This window comes from Gopherus flavomarginatus, chromosome 2 (genome assembly GCF_025201925.1).
Source record: "Gopherus flavomarginatus isolate rGopFla2 chromosome 2, rGopFla2.mat.asm, whole genome shotgun sequence".
Lineage (NCBI taxonomy): Eukaryota > Metazoa > Chordata > Testudines > Testudinidae > Gopherus > Gopherus flavomarginatus.
The window spans coordinates 34,730,473-34,751,471 of record NC_066618.1 but is presented as its reverse complement, the minus strand read 5'-3'; the positions used below and the strand labels follow the sequence as shown (position 1 = coordinate 34,751,471).

The 20,999-nt window shown below is 36.8% G+C and overlaps 1 protein-coding gene across 3 annotated transcripts in view; it reads left to right on the top strand.

The window, feature by feature from the left end:
• The window catches only part of YME1L1 (YME1 like 1 ATPase), a 39,430-nt gene extending 18,745 nt beyond the window's left edge, over nucleotides 1-20,685 (top strand). For 2 of the 3 annotated variants that reach the window (XM_050939077.1, XM_050939074.1), the window contains exons 5-19: nucleotides 581-690; nucleotides 1,866-2,016; nucleotides 2,108-2,215; nucleotides 3,121-3,203; nucleotides 4,195-4,285; nucleotides 5,950-6,102; nucleotides 7,971-8,103; nucleotides 9,463-9,525; nucleotides 10,095-10,207; nucleotides 10,932-11,087; nucleotides 12,357-12,508; nucleotides 17,094-17,220; nucleotides 17,324-17,397; nucleotides 18,112-18,198; nucleotides 19,584-20,685. In XM_050939077.1, coding sequence (XP_050795034.1) covers nucleotides 581-690; nucleotides 1,866-2,016; nucleotides 2,108-2,215; nucleotides 3,121-3,203; nucleotides 4,195-4,285; nucleotides 5,950-6,102; nucleotides 7,971-8,103; nucleotides 9,463-9,525; nucleotides 10,095-10,207; nucleotides 10,932-11,087; nucleotides 12,357-12,508; nucleotides 17,094-17,220; nucleotides 17,324-17,397; nucleotides 18,112-18,198; nucleotides 19,584-19,727 — 1,745 coding nt within the window. In that variant the 3' untranslated portion in view covers nucleotides 19,728-20,685. The remainder of the gene's footprint in view (nucleotides 1-580; nucleotides 691-1,865; nucleotides 2,017-2,107; nucleotides 2,216-3,120; nucleotides 3,204-4,194; nucleotides 4,286-5,949; nucleotides 6,103-7,970; nucleotides 8,104-9,462; nucleotides 9,526-10,094; nucleotides 10,208-10,931; nucleotides 11,088-12,356; nucleotides 12,509-17,093; nucleotides 17,221-17,323; nucleotides 17,398-18,111; nucleotides 18,199-19,583) is intronic. The other variant, XM_050939075.1, reaches the window with a different exon arrangement.
• The last annotated feature ends 314 nt before the right edge of the window (nucleotides 20,686-20,999 follow it).

The following is a 20,999-nucleotide window of genomic DNA, read 5'->3' as shown; positions in this document are numbered from 1 at the left end:
CACATATTTGGGCATAAGCTTTCGTGGGCTAGAACCCACGTCATCAGATCTGATGACGTGGGTTCTAGCCCACGAAAGCTTATGCCCAAATAATTTTGTTAGTCTCGAAGGTGCCACAAGGACTCTTCGTTGTTTTTGCTGATATAGACTAACATGGCTACCACTCTGAAATCTTTCTTGAGGTGTAACTTGTCACTCTCCTTTGGTTTTGTATTAGGATTGCAGTACATTTCACTAAGTAGGCTGAGGGATTCAGAATGACTTTAGTATTAATTGGGGAACTTGTGTTGCAAGAGCCTTTTTGGACTGAGTGTAGCCATTCAAAGGCTCAGATAAAACTTTAAAACTAATTGAAATGACTGGTAATTTATTCATGTCACCTAGCACCTTTTTAATATGGTCAACTTATATATTTTATTGCATAAATAGTAAAAACAAGAAGTATCATTTGTAAGAGGCTTTGGAGAAATAAGTCAGGAAGAACCTACAAATATGTGTAACTTTGATTTGTTTGACACACCTTATTCCTTCTCTGCTTAAAAAGGAAGTATGATGTTAAAGGAAAGTGTTTTTGTTTAAGTTTTCATACAGTCTCGGGGTTTTAAGACTTTGAAATCAAGAGCAAGACGTCTGCAGTCGACATCCGAACGATTTGCAGAAACAGAAAACGTATCCCCTTCATTTGTAAAGGCAAGTACAAAGAGCTACATTTTGAGATCATGACTACTGTGAAGAAATTGAAGACTTAAGTCATGACATTTTGTTACTGAATAATCAGTAATGTTCTTATTTATTGAAAGGAAAATCTTCCTAGATCTTATAACTTCAGTTAATTGAAAAGATTCCATTTCCCCCTCCTTATCCTGCATCCAGGACTTACTTTACTATTGCTGATATAAGGATCCCTAAATCCATTAATTCTTGTAATGATAACAGGTTGAAAACCTAGAAGAGTAAATTTTTAATTCCAAAATAAAATATTTTGCTTCTGACCTAATTTTAAAATAAATTACAAAAGAATCTTGGAGACCAATGAAGCACTCCTATGCGCAGAAGTTTCAGTGAGTGGTTTCACTTATAAATGGGTGCTTTCTTTTTTTACTATAGCCGTTGTAACTTGGCTACTGCTTTAAGAATAGCTACTTTGATGGCTGATGTCTTTTTAATGTTGTAGCATGCTTACCTAAACAGGAGGTGTCTTCCTGGTTTAGAGTTAACTTGCAGAAATCTAATGCAGTAAACCCAGATCTTGAAGTAGCCAGAAAATTTTGTTACTGGAATAGCTACTCTGTCACAGATGCCCCATATAGTAGAACCTCAGATTTACAAACACCAGAGTTATGAACTGACCAGTCAGCCGCACACCACATTTGGAACCAGAAGTATGCAAACAGAGAGAAGAGACACAAAAAAGAGAACAAAAACAAAACCTCCCAAATACAGTATTGTGTTAAATGTAAACTACTTAAAAAAAGGGGAGAGTTACCAAAAAAAAAAAATACTTGACAAGGTAAGGAAACTGTTTCTGTGCTTGTTTCAGGATGGTTAAAAGCAGTGTTTTTCGTCTGCATAGTAAAGTTTCAAAGCAGTATTAAGTCAATGTTCAGCTGTAAACTTTTGAAAGAAGAACCATAACATTTTTGTTCGAAGTTACAACCTCCATTCCCAAGGTGTTTGTAACTCTGAGGTTCTACTGTAACATTTTGTACACTGAAAACAAATTAATATTGCTAATGTCTGACAGTTCCTCATTGAAAAACTTATCTATGTTAGGAAGCCAATTCACTATCATTTTTGCTCTGCATGAAAACTGGCTCTCTATCAAAATGAATACAAAGTAATATTAGTATGCAATGTATGTTTAGGGACTCCTTTTGAGAGACCGAGGATCTGATGTTGAAAGCTTAGACAAGTTAGTGAAAACAAAAAATATACCTGAAGCTCATCAAGATGCGTTTAAAACTGGTTTTGCTGAGGGCTTTTTGAAAGCACAGGCACTCACGCAAAGAACAAATGGTAAGCTGCTTTAATGTAATACCATCACATTCTTTGTTTGGAAAGTAGTTTATTTCATCCTATTTACATTTTTTTGTGTTTTCTTTTACAGATTCCTTAAGACGAACACGTCTTTTTCTCCTTGTTTTGTTACTGCTTGGTATTTATGGCTTGTCAAAAACCCCATTTTTATCTGGTAAAGGCTCCTTTTCTGATACTGGTTTGTTAACTTTTCATTCTTTTAATCTTTCACTTTACTCAGTTTCTTTTTGTTCAACCTGTGTGTTGTACTTTGTATTGTGATTATTTTAAAGTAACGTTTCAAAATACAAAAGGAATTTAGGCAATAATTATTGCTTTTGCATTCAGCACTTCAAAAGATAACTACAAATGTGTAAAGTAATTTTTTTTTCTTACTCTGATACTCTGTCAGTTCTTGACTTTCTTGATAAAGCTCTTGCAAATGAGGGGGGAGCAGAATAAGTAATGCGACCCAGAATTTAGGTGATGTTCTCATTCAGGTCAGTAGTGAGAAAATAACTTTTGCCATTTGGTGGTTCTCATGTGATCTCACTTAGCTTCTAATGACCAGGCGCTTATATTGCCAAAAGCACCATCATAAATTTATGCTTGTTAGCTATCTCATTTGAATGGCCAAAGGCTGAATGTATCAATATTGGACTACAGTTCCATACTTAGGGGTGGAACCTCTGGAACAGAGGTGAAATTCATTGATGAATTGTTGAGGCATTGTGGGGACACTTGTACAGCTACCCATGTATGTATTTTTTTGGAGACAAGACTTCCTCCTGAGCTATGAAGGAATGATCTCTAAAATGAACCAAAAAGCAGTTGGTTAATCTCTCAAACCACTGAATTCAGTTCATATAGCTATTAAATATATGTGGAAAAAACTAAACCTTAATTGTTCTACAAAATTAAGCTATTAAAATATTTATTCTAGCTGGACACTTGTAAATGGAAACATTGCTTTTAAAAAAAGATATGGATGACATAACACAGCCAGATTAACTGTGCATATCCATTAAAAATATTATATATGTAGTCTTGGAATTAAATGGCATCTTGTAAGTTGAAACATCCCCCCTTCTGGTTTGCCTGCAGTACGCTTTCGGACAACATCTGGGCTTGATGCAGCAGTTGATCCTATTCAGATGAAAAATGTCACCTTTGAACATGTTAAAGGAGTAAGTTCAAAATTTAGCTTTGCCTGGATCGCTTGTTGCAAACCATGAACCTGAAAAATTATGGGTTTTTGCAGGTATTTTCCTAAAGTGGTAGCCCATGGCTAAAAGTCTTGTTTTTACAGGGCTGGTTATAGAATGATAGAATTAGGTTTGCACTGTGGATGAATGATAAACCAAGAAAAGCAAGACCAGCATGGCTTTTCCAAATTGTTCTATAGTTAGTAGAGAGGCAACAAGGTTTTAGAGTCCAGGTAAGTAGCTGCCAACTGATTTTTGTTTGCTGTAGGCAGTATGGGTCGAAGGGGAAGTCCATGAAGTATGTTCTATCTTCCTGGTGTCTGGAATAGATTATTTCACAAACTAACATTCACAAAGTGTAGTAGCCAAGCATAAGTATATTTTTGTTGCCCCTGTGGTGAGTGACATGTCTGCATCCACAAGCATCACCAGATGTTGGGAATGAATGTGTAAGGACAGTACATTCTCTACTAAGTCTACTCTGGGTGCTAAGAAGTCAGAATGCATTTGTTTCTGATTCCCTAATCTACTTAATAGGGAGCAGTTTCAATGGGTAGCTATTCACCTGCGCTCTAAATTCCTGTTGCATCTCTACTGCAAAAATATTTTTTGATTTATCTGAAATAAATAGTTGTGATAGTCTCATTAGAAAAAACTTTGGCATTAACTTCAGTAATGCTCCGCTTTGTCATGGAATTTGGCTGTTTTTATTTTTTGTATCGTGAGGACAGTATAAAATAATATTTTGCTTTCTTTTTGAAGCATTAAGAACTACACTGCATTAATGCATTTTCCCAGCCCGTTGTTTTGCTTCATTTTTGTGTGAACAAGTGCTGCAATCTGAACATATCTGCTCATGTTCCTAGTACAGACTACTTCTACAATTTTTGTCCACAATTATTTGTAACTATCAAAATAGCTGCAGCGTTTTATAACTACTTTGTCACATTTCCTGGCATATTTTAATGTGTAGGTGGAAGAAGCTAAGCAGGAATTACAGGAAGTTGTAGAATTCTTGAAAAATCCACAGAAATTTACTGTCCTGGGAGGTAAACTTCCAAAAGGTAAGAATGTCGTCTGCTAATTTATATAATAAGATTCCTGGAATTTCACTTTGAAACCTTGAATGACTGAGTCAGCATGAAGCAATAGATATAGCTCCCAGAATGATTGAGAACTCTCTGTTCAGAATATTACCAGATTCAATCATCACTGGACTTTGCTGTCTATCATCATCTAGATATTAAGTTGTCAGCCATTTCGACTTTTCAAACTACACCAGTGTGGTATACAGCTACAGTGTAGCATGTATCTATTCCATGCCAAGAGTCCTACCCCATTGTGACTTGAGAGGTAACTTTAGGGTTTTTTTTTAAGTAGTAAAAATTGGTACTGTGTATGGTGGATGTGTGTTGTCTTTGTCACTTGTAACTATGTGAACAAAATTTTGATCATATCAAAGGCACTTGTGCTCATTGAGGGTTAAATTCGTGGCATGTTTATAGCTTAAAAACCCACCTAAGTTTAAAACAAGAATCTTAATATGTTTAAAAAAGAAGCAGTGTTTATGTTCTAACCTTAAAAGGGCTCAGCCAGTTTTGCTAAAACTCCGCCAGAACTCTTGTGTTGTCTCAGCCCAAATGTGAGAAACATGAATCTTGGGCAAAAAAAATGGAAGACTATATGAGTTTAAAAAGAGGAAGAAAAAAAAAAAAAGTGAAGAAATTAGTGGCCTAGAATGGAATGGTTCTTTTGATCCTAAAAGTTAGTCTGTTAGGAAATTGAAAAATAGGAAATGGCTTACCTCTCCTCGTTGTCGTGAACTGGTATAGAAAATGGTTTAGACTAGACACAATAGTTACCACCATTTCAGCAAGAATAATTAGTATTTGATGGAACTTGTCTTGAGTTTGACCACCACCAAATCTCAGGGGTGTGAAATGGGCTTGCCATGCCTGCACTGCCACCTGAACTGTTTTCAAGAACAGTTTAGGAGGACTTATAACTGAAACCCATTTTCAACAATGATTCAATTGTCTAATATACACTGGGCTTAAGTTTATGGCAGTTGTTTGCTCACTTACACAGAGGAAAAGGGAATTTGTAGCTCTGTTTAGGTCAAATTATTTTCATCTGACTTTTGAAATATGGCTATAATTATGTTTTAAACAGTTACGTTTGTTCTTTAATTGTATAGACAGGCTTTGAATCTTCTATAAAATTTAAATGAGTCTCATTGACCAACCATATTTTATAGAGATCATATTGTTGATCATATTCATAATTTAACAAGTCACAGGACCATGACACAACATACATAGTAGACCGTGTTTTTAAACGGGGAAAATTCTCAAGTGTAAGGAAGGGCAGCACTGTTGAGGAAGTATTTTTCCTAAATACAGTTATCAAAAAGTTGACACTGGTAGAATTTCAGTAATGATAGTATCGTATACTGTTGTATCTAGATTTCTGATTTTGTTTGGCAATATGCTTCTTTTTAAATTTTGCTGTTTCCATGCTTCAAATTTGGATCAAAGTATAAATAGATCAACTGTAAATCTAAGTCCTGCTGTGCTGCAACCATGTTGAAATCTTGGTTAAGCAATATTTGAAATTAAATATTAAGATATAATTGAAGCTAGTTGTAAGGTTTTTTTAAAGACTTAGAAGGTATGAGAGAACTACTGTATAACAGAGTTTGTTTACGATAGTATAAATCTTTCTTCAGGGATTTTGTTAGTTGGACCACCAGGTACAGGCAAGACCCTTCTTGCACGAGCTGTGGCTGGTGAAGCTGATGTTCCATTCTACTATGCATCTGGGTCAGAGTTTGATGAGATGTTCGTTGGTGTTGGAGCCAGTCGTATCCGAAATCTGTTTAGTAAGTTAATTTTTCAATTCAATTGTTTTCTATTCCTTTAACACTTTAAGTTGGGTGTTTGCTGATGCTATTTAAAAGTGTCAGTAGTACATACGTTAATTGCATAAAGTACTGGTTGCTGAAAAGTAGCAATGTCTCATGGCAAAAAATACACTTCCACTCTGGCCCAGTTTTTCCATTGAAATGAATGAGACTAACCGGACTCATGAGTAGCCATGAACTGCAGAAACCTACTATTTTTAACTTTCAACATTAATTTAAACTATTTCCAACACATGTAGAAATGTGTCTTGGTAAGTTATTTAATACCTCAGTCTTTCATACACAAAGAGACATGTCCACTTTAAAATCATAATTCTTTCTGGAATATTATTTAGCCACTGTTGTCACAAATAGGTCCCAACATTACTAAATGTAATGAGTAGGGCTTCGTGTCTGTGACGGATGTCAAAGATACTGTGATTTTTTTTTTTTCCTGCGACTGTTGTGACTTCTGCAGTGGCCAGTATGCAGGTGGCCCCCACGGCTCCCCTCCCTGAGCAGCGGTCCCCTGGCTAGTCCCCCACAGCAGTGGTCCCCCACAAAGATTGTCAGGGATATTTATACTCTAAGTCATGGACAAGTCACGGGCCATAAATTTTTGTTTATTGCCCTTGGACCTGTCCATGACATTTACTAAAAATACGTGTGACTAAGTCATAGTCTTAATAATATCTAAGGAAGAATTTTTTTTTAGTTTTAATATAAATAAAACAAAATATAAACAAAATGTAACTAACGAGATGTCAGTTTTCACCTTGACACTCCTTATGTTTTGTGTTGCCTGCCTTTATCCTTTGATTTTTTTTTTCTTTCTAAAATGTAAATGCTATGTTGCAGGATATGTCTTCCTCAATGTTTGTTCAGTGCTTAGCACATTGTAGATGCTACCGTGCTATAATAAACAATAATTTGACAAGATTTGTGTAGCCAGTTTCACTCTTTCCACAGTATAGTAATTTTCTCCTTTTTGTGACTTTCATCCAGCAAGAGGAAAAAAACTCATTTTTTAAAAGTGAGGGAATTGGTAAAACTACAAACTGGCAGGCGAATTAGGCACAGGTGTAGTACCTGAAACTCACTTCCTTTACTTTAAACTTTGCCTCTTTAAAAAAGTGAGTAAAATGTGCGTAGTGAAAAGAGCACTAGACTGGGGGTCGGGAGAGCTGGTTTCTTTTCCTGGCTCTGTCACGGGCCTGCTGGGTGACCTTGGGTGAGTCATTTCACCTCTGTGTCCCAGTTTCCCAGTCTGTAGAATTGGGAGAATACCTCCTCCTTTGTAAAGTGCTTTGAGATTTGCTGATGAAAAGTGCTCAGTAAGAGCTAGGTGATATTACATTTATTAAATTGAGTAGATGTCAAGTTGACTGTGTTCCATTCAGTTCATATTATAATTGGGTTTAGCTTTGCTTTTGAGCAGTCGGTTAATTAATACCTGTAATTGTGAAGGTGAAACCTTTGCTGTGAGATAGCTGATAAAGTTGACCTATTGTATTGTACCTTAAGTTCCTCAAACTTGACAATGTTTTCTGTTCTAATGGGTCACAATTTGACATCTACTTATCCTAAAAACCAGTTTTTGTGTGTGTATGATCTAAAATATGAATTTCTTAATCTTTGGTCACTTTTTCCCCAATACGTTGGTTCATTGACTGAAATAATTGCAATTCTGGTGACAGTTAGCAAAAAAAAAGAAAAAATTGAGTCCTAAAATAGTGGAGTAATAGAATAGAAATAATAGAATCCTAAAATAATAGGGAAAATTGGATATAATTTGTATATATGAAATACATTGAATTCAAATGTTCTTAAGCTATTTTCTTTGTTAGGGGAAGCAAAAGCAAATGCTCCTTGTGTTATATTTATTGATGAGTTGGATTCTGTGGGCGGGAAAAGAATTGAGTCTCCAATGCATCCCTACTCAAGACAGACCATCAATCAACTTCTTGCCGAAATGGATGGGTACATATATTTCTGTTCTTTGATATTTTGAAATTGATATTTTTAAAACACTTGAATGATATTCCCTCTCTTAAAGCTAAGGTTAAGAATCTCTTCAACATTGAGATTTGATTAAAGGTTATACAATTTAAATAATACCTATAACCAATTTCATCACCACTTTATGCTAGCAAGAACAGTAGAGCCAGGAATTCTGGTGGCGGAAAGTATACGAGAAGGCCAGGTTGAAGTGGCAGAGCAGATTGGGGGGGAGTGGGGCGGCGGTGTGTGTGTGTGTGTGTGTGTGTGTGTGTGTGTGTGTGCGCGCATGCGCTAGCTTTAAAAAAAAGAAAGAGGGGGGTGAAAGATGAAGTGGGGAGTGAGAAATCTGAGTTGGAGCATTAGCTGGTTTAGTGCTTGTAGAGCCCCAGCAGGGATTAAAGCTACCAGTGAAAGGGGAAGTACTGATGGAAATGTTGCTTTCCCTTTGCAGGGTTGAATAATCCCTTCCCCTCTAGCCCCAGGGGGCACTGGCTTAATAAGTGCCAGAAGGGCTATGTGCACCAGCTTTGCTTAACTTTGTCGCTTTCCTCTGATTCAAGTAGATGCATTTGGCAGGTGTTCTCACTGAGATACAGACGTTGAGAACTAGGAACAGTGTTTCTGGGTTTAAACCAAATAAAATCTAAATTCACCCCCACTGATAGATGTATTAAGCTGAAAAGCGCTTACTACCTATGTGTTGTCCTCAAGGATAAGCTAAAAAAACTGTTTCCCTACTTGACCTAGGGAGCGTGGCTGCATCTTGTCACTTTGACAGGCAGTGCGGGTTTGGAATGTTCCTTCATCAATCTTTATGTAATAGTGCTTAACTCTGAGTCTGGACAAAAATGTACCTGATGTTTCACTTCAATTCATTCAAGCCATAAACCTAACAAAGCTATTTTTGTTACTGATTAAGCCTAAAATACTTTAATTTTCAAAACAGAGGTTTGATTTTTTGGAGGTGTGTGTGAAAAATACGCCTTTTCCGTTATTTAGACCAAATTTTAACCCCCATGTTAGGAAATAAAGACACACTGTCCCTGTTAATGATGATCTATCAATTGATTGCCTCCAGAGCTGTGTCCTCTGGAATGGATGGGCAGGTAGAGGATACATGTAGACAATCATTGGGTTGATGTGGCTATGTTTGTGGGTTATACCTCATCGGACTCCACACTCTGATAGACAAATTGACTGCAGCTGGCCCAGAGAAGACCTAGATGTAGTAAACTAAAAAGTGGGAAGTCCTTGTTTTTTGTTTTTGTTTTTTTAAGTGAAATTTCATAATGCTTAATCTAGCTTTGTAAACTAATATCTTTTAAATCTTTCTTGAAGCTTTAAGCCTAATGAAGGAGTTATTATTATTGGTGCAACAAACTTCCCGGAAGCATTAGATAAGTAAGTATGACGTTTATGTACCAGTCTCACAAATGTGTATTAAATCTCCAATTCTATAGTGATGGGGGCTGTCTATGCAGTTGTGATAATCTTCAGATTTTACAAATGAGTTGAGGTTACTTTTCTCTGGAAAGCTATAGGGACCAGCCAGTTTGTAAAATTTAAGAGCCACCCATTTAGAGGAAATATTACCACGTGTTCTAGCAAGAATTGTAAAAATGTGCCAAGTGTTGGCTGCATGATGCATTGACAACTTGGTAAAGAATCACCCCTTAGCCGCATATACATTTTTGGCAGTAATTCTATACATCAATAATATTACTGTACCTCTTGATAGATTAATAGAAATTGCTTTCTGCTAAAGTTAACCAGCAACAAACACCTACACCCGCTTTTTCCGCAGCATGCAGATAAATGGAGAGAGAGAGGTGTGTTCCTGGGAGAAAGTTTTCACAAAATGTCTGTTTTATTAAGAAAATTAGATGTTGCTATAACGTTCTGTCAGTAACATTGATCTTCAAATGTTAAAGCACATCTTATTTACTAAGTTTCTTTTTCCTTTCTCTTAGTGCTCTAATACGTCCTGGCCGCTTTGACATGCAAGTTACAGTTCCAAGGCCAGATGTGAAAGGTCGAACAGAAATTCTGAAATGGTACCTTAATAAAATAAAGTATGATCAATGTAAGTATAAATATTTAGCTGCATGGGATGACATCTTTTGCCATGAGACTCTTGGTCCATCTAGTTCAGTGGTTCTCAAACTATGATTCCGCACCCCAGAGTGGGTTGTGACCCTGTTTTAATGCTGAGGCCCAGTGCCAAAGGCAAAGCCCAAGCCCGAGCGCTTCAGCCCAGGGCGACGGGGCTCAGATTACAGGCTTCCTGCGTGGGGCTGAAGCCCTTGGGCTTCGGCTTTGGCCCCCCCCAGCCTGCAGAGATGGGGCTTTGGTTCTCCCCTGCCCTCCCCCAGGGTGGTGGGGCTTGGGTGGGCTCAGGCTTTGGTCCCCACTCCTGGGGTCATGAAGTAATTTTTGTTATCAGAAAGGGTCACGATGCAATGAAGTCTGAGAACCCCTGATCTAGTTCATTGTCATGTCAGCAATAGTGACTTGAACCAGATGCTTCAGATGAAGGTGCAAGAAACCCTGTAATAGACAGTTATGGGACAACCTGCTCTGAGCAGAGCTTCTTTCTAATCTGCAATGGTTAGAGGTGTGTTTAAATCCAGAGTCATGAGAGTTCATATTCCTTCTAAAACTTGTTTATTTTAACATTTACTGTTGTAACCAGGCATTCTCATTCATATAAATGTCTAGCCCATTTTTGACATTGTTAGATAAACAGAAACAAAATTCTTTGCAAGGAATTAATAGGTGTTAATAATATCTATTCTTTTTTCACACAGCTCTTGATCCAGAAATAATTGCACGGGGTACAGTGGGATTTTCTGGAGCAGAGCTAGAAAATCTTGTGAACCAAGCTGCATTAAAGGCAGCTGTTGATGGGAAAGATATGGTAACCATGAAGGAACTGGAATTCTCAAAGGACAAAATTCTCATGGGTAGGCTTTTACATATGAAAGACTAATAGTTTTTAAGATAGTGTAGTGTTTTATATTTGAGTGTGTTTATTGCCATTTTGTTACCAGTTTCAACTACCTGCTTCTCAATTAGACTGATGTTTTTAGGTTAGTGCTTACCAGCTACAATGGTGGGCACATTAGAAGGGTCTGAGATGGATGCTTTCAAATGCAAACCTAAATGATATTCTAATAATGTAATAGTCTCAAGTACAGTAATGTTATCTAGTTAGGTCAAAACTTATAGTAGTTGCCATGGCAGGTTCAGATACTAACAGCAAATGCTCTGTGTGGTAGTGTGCTACATTGGGAAATTTACTCTTGCCATAAAGGCTAATGGCTTTTAGAGGCAATTAATCAAATCATTATATCCAACATGCTTGGGTGTTTAGAAGTTCTGAAGCTAGGAAGTTAAGAAGAAATTAACACATTTCTAACCTACTGCAATACTCTTTCACAAATTCGAATAGTGTAAAAAAACAATGGCACTATCTGTAACATACTCAGCCAGACTATACCATAGATACAGTTACGAGAATTTTTGGATTGAGGTAAAACATGCTATTGTGACATGACTGAGGCTCTGGGGAAGGAAGAGGGTTAAGGGGATGACCTATAGCTATACAAGAGCCTTCAGCTGTTCACCCCAACTTTGGATAGGACCCGTCTGTATCAGAGAGTTAACAGTATGTTAACCACAGTTTAAAACAGATTGAGATTTGTTAATACTGCAAGCTTTCTGTAGCAAGGACTGTCTCAATCCATGTCCTATACAGTAATGAGTATGCTGTCAGAACTTTAAAAATAAATGGGAGGCAAAGGATCAAATAAAGGAGAAGATATGGTTTTTCCTTGTAAAGAAGGGAGGTGGATTATCAGAACCCTGGAGCAAGATTTGTTTTGAGTTGCATATGATGAGGTAAAACTTAGAGACCTCAGGCATATGCTAATCCAAAAACATCTTCTGATCCATTTATACTTGATGGACTTGCATTTTCAAAAGCACTTGGAATTACCCTCATATTACTCCCATTAAATTCAAATTGACTTCAGTGAGAGCGGTGTTAGGCCAATACAGATCCTTTTTGAAAATTCCTCCTACTAACAAATCTAATGACAATAATTTAATTTATTTCACTGTTCTCAAATGTCAGTCGTGTCTGTGTGTGTATAAACATGTTTGAATGATAGTTAATTTCATTTGCGTGTTATGCAGCTTTATTATTCTCTTCCTTTTCATATGTTTTTAAGGACCTGAACGTAGAAGTGTAGAAATTGACAATAAAAACAAAACAATCACAGCATATCATGAATCTGGACATGCTATAATTGCATATTATACCAAAGATGCAATGCCAATCAACAAAGCTACAATCATGCCCCGAGGACCAACGCTTGGACATGTGAGGTTTTTCTTTTTTTAAATAAGCCTAACATTTATATTATTTACCTTTTTGCACTTTTAAGGAATTTCCGAGCAACATTGTGACATAAAAGGCACATCATGATATTGCAAAACTACTGTAATAAACTAATGTATCTATGATACAAAAATAAGCTTTTTAAAGGGAAAAATCTTCTGAATTGCTTTTTCTACTTTGTTCCTTTTTCCTATAGCTGGGTTAGAGAGAGAAACATCTCCTTAGCTTCAAACCTGCTAGCCATCAATAATGGTTCAAACAGGCAAGGAGGGAATATTAAGTCTTGATGTGATTCTGAACTACTATTGGTTCGTTTCTCTTCAAGAATAGCCAGAAAATCCCAGAAGTTTAAAAGGCAGAGCTGCCTTTTATAGAAATTTCCTTGTATCAAGCCAGTGCTTCTCCAAAGATATTTTGTCTAAAATAGATTGCTAACTTCAATAGTTTGCTCACTCTTCTTTTAGGACAGACCTTGCCCCTTCAACATTTCTATCCTGTCCTTTGAAATCTGAGCTGGGTGATATTTGAACAGAAAGGGAGGTGTTCAATTATGTATATATTTGTTTTTTAATATCCAACCAAACTAGTATAACACATTGATCCAGAAGCATATGGACCAGTGTCCAAACAGGTACAGAACAAGATGGGATATTAGCTGGTGTCTGTAGTAGACCACCAAAGCAGTTTAGGGAACAAGATGCCCACTGCCTTATGCACCTATTTGCAACACGTAAGGAAAAAAAACGTTGAGACTGGGGGACTTTATTTAAGTAACATACACTGGACGTCTCATGCTGCTAGTACTAAAACATCCTCAAGTGTTGCAACCAACACAGAGGAATTCTGTATTAAGGCAAGGTCCAACAGAGTAACTGACCACAGAACTAAACATTAATGTTTGCTTAGGTAGAAGTAATCATGACTTTGACCATGTTTATAATGTGCAAGCAGAATAAAATCCAGCTATATATATATATATATATATATATATAATATATTTTTTAAGAACATCTTACTAAATGCCCAGAAAACCCCAACTGAAAAAGAAGGCTGCACTAGTTAAAAGATCAGACTTGGTTTAAAGGGGAACAGATGGCAGCTGTAAAAACAAACAAACCAACCAAATTAAAGAAAAGGGAAGTTGACAGGTAATGAATATAAAACAGAAGTTAGGAACTGTAGAAATTGATAAGGGCACAAGGAGAAATCTGTGGCCAGTACAGTAAAGGACAATAAGGAGTTTTAAAATATATTAGAAACAATAGTATTGGTCCATTACTAGAGATAAATGGTATTATCTATAATAATTAGAGCCCTACCAAATTCACGGTCCGTTTTGGTCAATTTCACGGACATAGGATTTAAAAAAAAAATAATATTCTTGATTTCAGATATTTAAATCTGAAATTTCATGATGTTGTAACTATAGGGGTCCGGACCCAGCTCTGAAGGCAGCAGCGCAGAAATAAGAGTGACCTGGTATGGTATTGCCACTGTTACTTCTGTGCTGCTGGTGGGGCACTGCCTTCAGAGTTGGGCACCTGGCTAGCAGCCATCGCTCTCCAGCCACCCAGCTCTGAAGGCAGTGCAGAAGTAACGGTGGCAATACTGCAAACCCTCCCACAATAACCTTGCTACCTCTCTCCCCCCCATGACCCTCTTTTGGGTCAGAATCCCCAGTTTGAGAAACACTGGTTTCTCTTGTGAAATCTGTATAGTATAGGGCAGCGGTTCTCAAACTTCATTGCACCACGACCGCTTTCAGACAACAAAAGTTACTACATGACCCCAGGAGGGGGACCAAAGCCTAAGTCCATCTGAGCCCTGCCATGCCAGGTGGGAGGAGGACAAAGCTGAAACCCGAGCCCTGCTGCCCCACGTTCAGGGGCCTAAGCCCAAGCCCCAGGGCTTCAGCCCCAGGCAGTGGGACTTGGGCTTCAGACCCCAGCAAGTCTAACGCCAGCCCCAACAACCCCATTAAAATTAGGTTCCTACCCACAGTTTGAGAACCATTGGTATAGGGTAAAAGTACACAACAGATCAGTTTTCATGGAGGAGACCAGATTTCACGGTCCATAATGCATTTTTCATGGCTGAAATTTGGTAGGGCCCCTAATAATAATGCAGAAAAGGCAAAACTGTTCAATAAATGTTTCTGTTCTGTCTTTGGGGGAAATCCAGATGATGTTGTCTCATCGTATGTTGATATCACTTTCCATTCCATTAGTATCTTTGGAGGATGTTAGACACAAGCTGCTGAAGTTGTACACTTTTAAATCAGCAAGTCCAGATAACCTTGCGACTCAGAGTTTTAAGAGTTGGCCTGAGAAGGTTGTTGGACCATTAATGTTGATTTTTCAGTAAGTCTTGGAACACTGGGATGGTTCCAGAAGACCGAAAGAGAGTCTTATGTTGTGACAATTTTAAAAAAGGGTTAATGGGATGGGGTGGGTAATTATAGGCCTGTCAGCTTGACGTTGACCCTGGGCAAGATTATGGAGTGACTGATACAGGATTCAATTAATAAAGAATTAAGCGAGGGTGATGTAATTAATGCAAATTAATGTGGATTTATGGAAAATAGATCCTGTCAAACTAATTTGATATCATTTTTTATTAGATTAGTTCTGTTGATATAGGTAGTAGTGTTGATTTAACAGCCTTAGACTTCTTTAAGGTGTTTGACTTGGTACCCACATGACATCTTGATTTAAAAAAAAAACAAAACTAGAACGATATAAAATCAACATGGCATACATTACATTGGTTAAAAATTGGCTAATCGATGGGTCTCAAAATGTAATTGTAAACAGGGAATAGTCATTGAGCAGGTGTTTGCATTGGGATCTCAAAGGTGCTTGTTCCTACACTGTTTTAACGTTTATCAGTGACCTGGGGAAAAATGTAAAACTGTCACTGATAAAGCTTGCAAATGCTCAGTCTGGCAGAATGATAAATAATGAAGTGGAGAGGTCACTGATTCAAAACGATCTGGATCATTGGATAAACTGGGCGTAAGCAAACAGTATGCGTTTAATACTGCCAAAGAATGTAGGTCATACTTACAGGATGAAGGATTGTATGTTGGGAAGCAGAGAATCTGAAAAAGATTTTGGGGTCATGGTGGATAATTAGCCAAACTTGAGCTGCCAGGGTGACACTGTAGCTAAAAGAACTAATGTGATCCTGGGATGCATAAATGGGTGGAATCTTGAGGAGAAGTAGAGAGGTTATTTTATCTCTGTATTTGGCATTGATGCAACTGCTGTTGGAATCTGTGTCCAGTTCTGGTGCTCACAATTCAAAAAGGATGTTGGTAAATTGGAGAGGGTTCGGAGAATAGCCATGAGAATTAAAGTATTAGAAGACATGCCTTATGGTGATAGGCTCAAAGAGTTCAGTCTGTGTAGCTTAACGAAGAGAAGATTAATGAGTAACTTGATACAGGGAACAAAATTTCATAATGGGCTCTTCAGTCTAGCGCCAAAAAGGTATAACAAGTTGAAGCTAGACAAAGTCGGACTGGAAATAGGGCATATGTTTCAAACGGTGAGAGTAATGAAGTATTGGAACAGTTTACCAAGGGTTGTGATTGATTATCCATCACTGACAACAATTTTGAAATCAAGATTGAATGTTTTTTAAAAAGGGATGCTGTAGGAATGTGAGAATTATTTTGGAAGTTTTATCGCCTGTGTTATACAGGAGGTCAGACTAGATGATCACAATGGTTCCTTCTGCCCTTGAAATCTGTGAATCTATATCCTCCAGACAAGTTGACCTGTGCTGAGCACACATTCAGGAAATAGTGGGGACAGTAGTCATTTTGTAGTTCCTTCATCTTGGTTCTTGGGTATATCAGCCTGTAGGTTGCTTAGGGCTTCTGGTTTTACATTTTACCATAAAACACTGATTTAAAGTATTTTTTTTAAAAAGAAAAGAAATTGGCATTTATCCAATAAACACTGGAAATGGTTATTTGTATCTTTTTTGCAGGGAGGGATAGCTCAGTGGTTTGAGCATTGGCCTGCTAAACTCGGGGTTGTGAGTTCAATCCTTGAAGGGGCCACTTGGGGATCTGGGGCAAATCAGTACTTGGTCCTGCTAGTGAAGGCAGGGGGCTGGACTTGATGACCCTTCAGGGTCCCTTCCAGTTCTGTGAGATAGGTGTATATCCATATATTTATTTAATATTTAGACTTTGTCTATACAGAGCAGTAATGTGGACTACAGGGGTGCGAATTCTAAAGCACACTAATGTATTGATCTTCAGTAGGTCTGTGGAGACCCTGCTGATGTGCACTAAAGATTCCATAATGTGCTTTTACATAGTGCAATTTGAAACAGTACTACTTTAAAGTGTACTGAGGGATGTTGCAAAGAGATTGCTCATTACAATATATACTAATGAGCCCTGAAAACTCCTGATTTTTGGAGTTTTCTATATAAAACTCAAATTGCTTTTAAAAAAAAACACCTGAAAAGTAAAATTAATAAATGCAGAAAAAAACAGAAGCCCTAACACTGCTCTATTTTATTTTAATCTGACAAGTTCTACATTTTATAGGTGTCTTTGCTACCAGAAAATGACAGGTGGAGTGAAACTAGATCCCAGCTGCTTGCACAAATGGATGTTAGTATGGGAGGGAGAGTAGCAGAAGAACTCATATTTGGAAGTGATCACATCACAACAGGTCAGTTGACATCTGTGGCTAAAGAATCTTCTGTCAGTGGATATTAAGTTTATGTAACTTTACTTTAGTTGAATGTAACATAAATTTTGTTTTTAATATTTAGGTGCTTCCAGTGACTTCGACAATGCTACTAAAATAGCAAAGCTGATGGTGACTAGATTTGGAATGAGTGAGAAGGTAAGATCATATTAATATAAACTTAGTCATACTGCGTCATAGCAGTTGCTCTAATTCTGTACCTTTTATGTGCACACAGCTATGAAAGATCAAGCTATATAGAGATCAAGAAATTCTGTTGACATAGTAACCCAATAAACTAGTGATCTGGCTCATTTTGAAATACAAGCTTTGTCTTTTGACCTTTATACAATGGGTTGTCTTGTTGAGTTCTGTACACTTGACATATCAACTTATACGCTTGCATTAAACAGACACATTTCTGCTAAGGGGAAGTATTGCTTATGCATGCTCACAAGATTATTTTTATAGCAAAATAAATGTTCTAAAAATTGAAGATAATCTTAGATTCATTCCTTGGAAGAAAATCTCAGCTGACATTTGGAAAGGGGATAGAGAGAACTCTGAGTTTTGCAGACTTTTAAAGAGACAGCATTATATTGGGTAGCTTGAAAAGAATAAACATTATTTCACAGCTAAGATGTAATCTTAAAGGGAGCTTTGTTTTGACCATGTGGAAATATTATCCTGCAGTGATGTTATAGCTTGTTTGGCTTCTGACTTTTTGGCAGATTTATTAATATGGATGTATATATTATCTAGCAATTTTGTGGGTGGCGGGTGGATGGTACATCTCTTATACAAAAATAGCAATAGCATCAGTTTTTTATTGAAATGGAAGATTTTTCTTGTCTTGCTATTCTCTTTCTTTAGCTTGGTGTCATGACGTATGCAGATACAGGGAAACTCAGTCCTGAAACCCAGTCTGCAATTGAACAGGAAATAAGAACACTTTTAAGGGTAAGATTTGTTTCCAGCAATTAATTATCTCATTTAAGAGATGGGCTGAACAAAGATAATGAATGACTGATTATATTGGTTTCTTTGCAATATACAGTATAGTGCCTGACCTTCTGCATGGAAATATTCTTAAAGGTGCAGCTAAGTCAAATTTGAACAAAAACCCACAGTCTCTTCATATTGAATGCCTTTGAGGAGGAGTTAGTAGTTTTGCATTTGGTTTATGTTTAAGCAGTATGGCATAGGCAGGGTTGGTTTTGTTATCCAAGCACACCTGATGCATTCCATGTTAACACATACTTCTGTCTTCAGAGTGGTGCTGTACTTTAACTGCGTAATTTCCAATGAATTAATGTGGGAGTTTTACTAAATACCTTCCAGTTACCTATTTTAGAATAGGTGGTGATTTTGTGTTACTTTCACACTGTTTTATAACTTTCCGTCAAGTAATTGAACATAATTCTTTGTCATACTGAGACTTCCAGATCAGAGTTCCAGTTTAGGGTATCAAGTACCTTTTTTTTTTCTTCTTCAAATTTTTACTTCCTGGTTAACATTTTGAGGGAGGGTTGGTGGTTAAATTATATTGTATATACATGATTATTCTAACTCTAACAGTACTGATATATTTGAGATTCAGATTTATTATGTTTAATTTAAAATGGTGTATTGGGATTTTCAGATTACATATATTTATAGCATTGTGATAAGTGTTGCTATATTTTTCTAATCCTCTATTTTCAATGGCTCATAACTTAATTTTTTTTGAGTAATTAAAGAAAAATTGTCTAAAAGTGAATTGGTAAAAGGTACTTTTTAACTTTAAAAAACACACACAATTTTAGGTTGTACGCACTTTGGAGCCTGGGCACATTTTGAGAGAGACAGCAAAATCTGAAGCTGTGTAATATGAGTATTTTTTAAAAGTTAAGCCTTTTTATTGTGTTCTGATAACTCACAGGGCTTGATTTTAAAACTTGACATGTTCAGTAGTAATCTTTGAGGAATCTTGTACTGATTTGTCAGTCATTCAGTTTCCAAATTTACTTTAAAAAAAAATTAAGTAGCACAAAGCAGGTCTGCAGGATTGCTTCCTCAACCCACACATAGACCCTGATCCTGCAAGACTTAAACATGGGTGTAAAGTTACACACCTGAGGAGAGCCATTGAAGTCTGTGGGACTCTAATCATAAGCATAAAATGCTGCAAGTGCTTAAGACTTTACAAGATCAAAGCTATACTTAGGAGTGAACTGAAAGGACATCTCTCACGAGTGCTGTGCACCCTTTCTTAGTGGTGTATTTTGAATTCAAAATGTACTTGTATCATTTTCTTAAGTTTTCTGTTCTGAATTTTTAAAAAAACTTTTACCTTTTTATATTAGGACTCATATGAACGAGCAAAGAACATCTTGAAGACCCATGCAAAAGAACACAAGAATTTAGCAGAAGCTTTATTAACATATGAGACTTTGGATGCCAAAGAAATCCAGATAGTTCTTGAGGGGAAAAAACTAGAAGTGAGATAACAACTTCCTTTATGGAGTCTAACTGATCATTTGAAGAATGTACATCTAGCAATGCAGTTGTCTCTGAATGCAGCATAGCTTTTTTTCCTGATGTTTGCATAGTATTAATAACATTTCTTAGTGTTATGCGTTGTCTTGAGTTTTTGTTACAATTATCTAATTTTTGTCTTTGTTCAGAAAGAGAGACAAGGAATAAAGTAAGTTCCCACAGGGAAAAAAAAATCAGAAATAGAAAATCTCAGGGTTGAATCCACCTTGTTCGGAGACCTCAGTCAAATGTTGAAATTGGAAGAAAAGAAAAGTGAATGCTCTCGTGTGTTCAAGCATATTTTCCTTGGTTATGCTGCTATCTGTGGGTTTGAAGTGGTAGCATCTTAGTATGTACAGTATAAAATTTTGTAGAAAGTGAGCCCTTAAGTGCTAAAGTTACAAAACAGTAATGATTTTATGTTTACCAATAAAGTACAGTTTTAAAAAAACACAGTTCCTGCTCCAGAAATGCAACAAACATACCTGTTAAATGAGTGGATACACAGTGCATCCCCAATACAGGGAAATACAGGGCTCCCAAAACAGATAAACTGTTGTTAATTGCACTTTCATTACTCTTAAAAGATAAAATGTACATATTCATATGATTCAAATTTTTCAACACGATATGTCAGCAATGATGGGATACACCTGTATAAAAGTCTTTGGACCATGCTGTAAAAAGTAGCATTCATGCTGACAAAATTGTGCCAGGGATGGGAAATGCTGCGCTGTCACACCTAATGTGTTCCTGACAAAGTTATCTCTCAAACTTTATAAGGTTAGCAGTATATGGGTGTAATTTGATAGCCATGCTTTTATACTGCTGGACATACTATTGAATTGGTTTTTACTAATATTGTGTATGGACTTTTTGAATAACCCGTGTAAGATTTCTTCCAAGAGGAGACAAGTATTACTCACAGAAGCTAGTGGCTTGTTTTAAAAAACATTCCCTGTTACCTGTTCCATAAAAATAAATCTTTTTTGCTTGAAATTCTACAACTTTTAGAATATAAATACTCACTGACGTTCTAGAGCCAGAAGAAAGTCTAAAAGAAACCATTAGCAACTAGCTTACAATCAAGCAAAAATTATTGCAAGTAGCATTATATATGCATCTTGCTGCTGCCAGGTCCAAGGAACAATTTTTAGGAAAATTAACACTTGCTGATTATAAGAGTGTCTCTGTAAAAGTATAGAAAATGTTAGACACTATACACTTTCTTTCCTAGAGAGAAG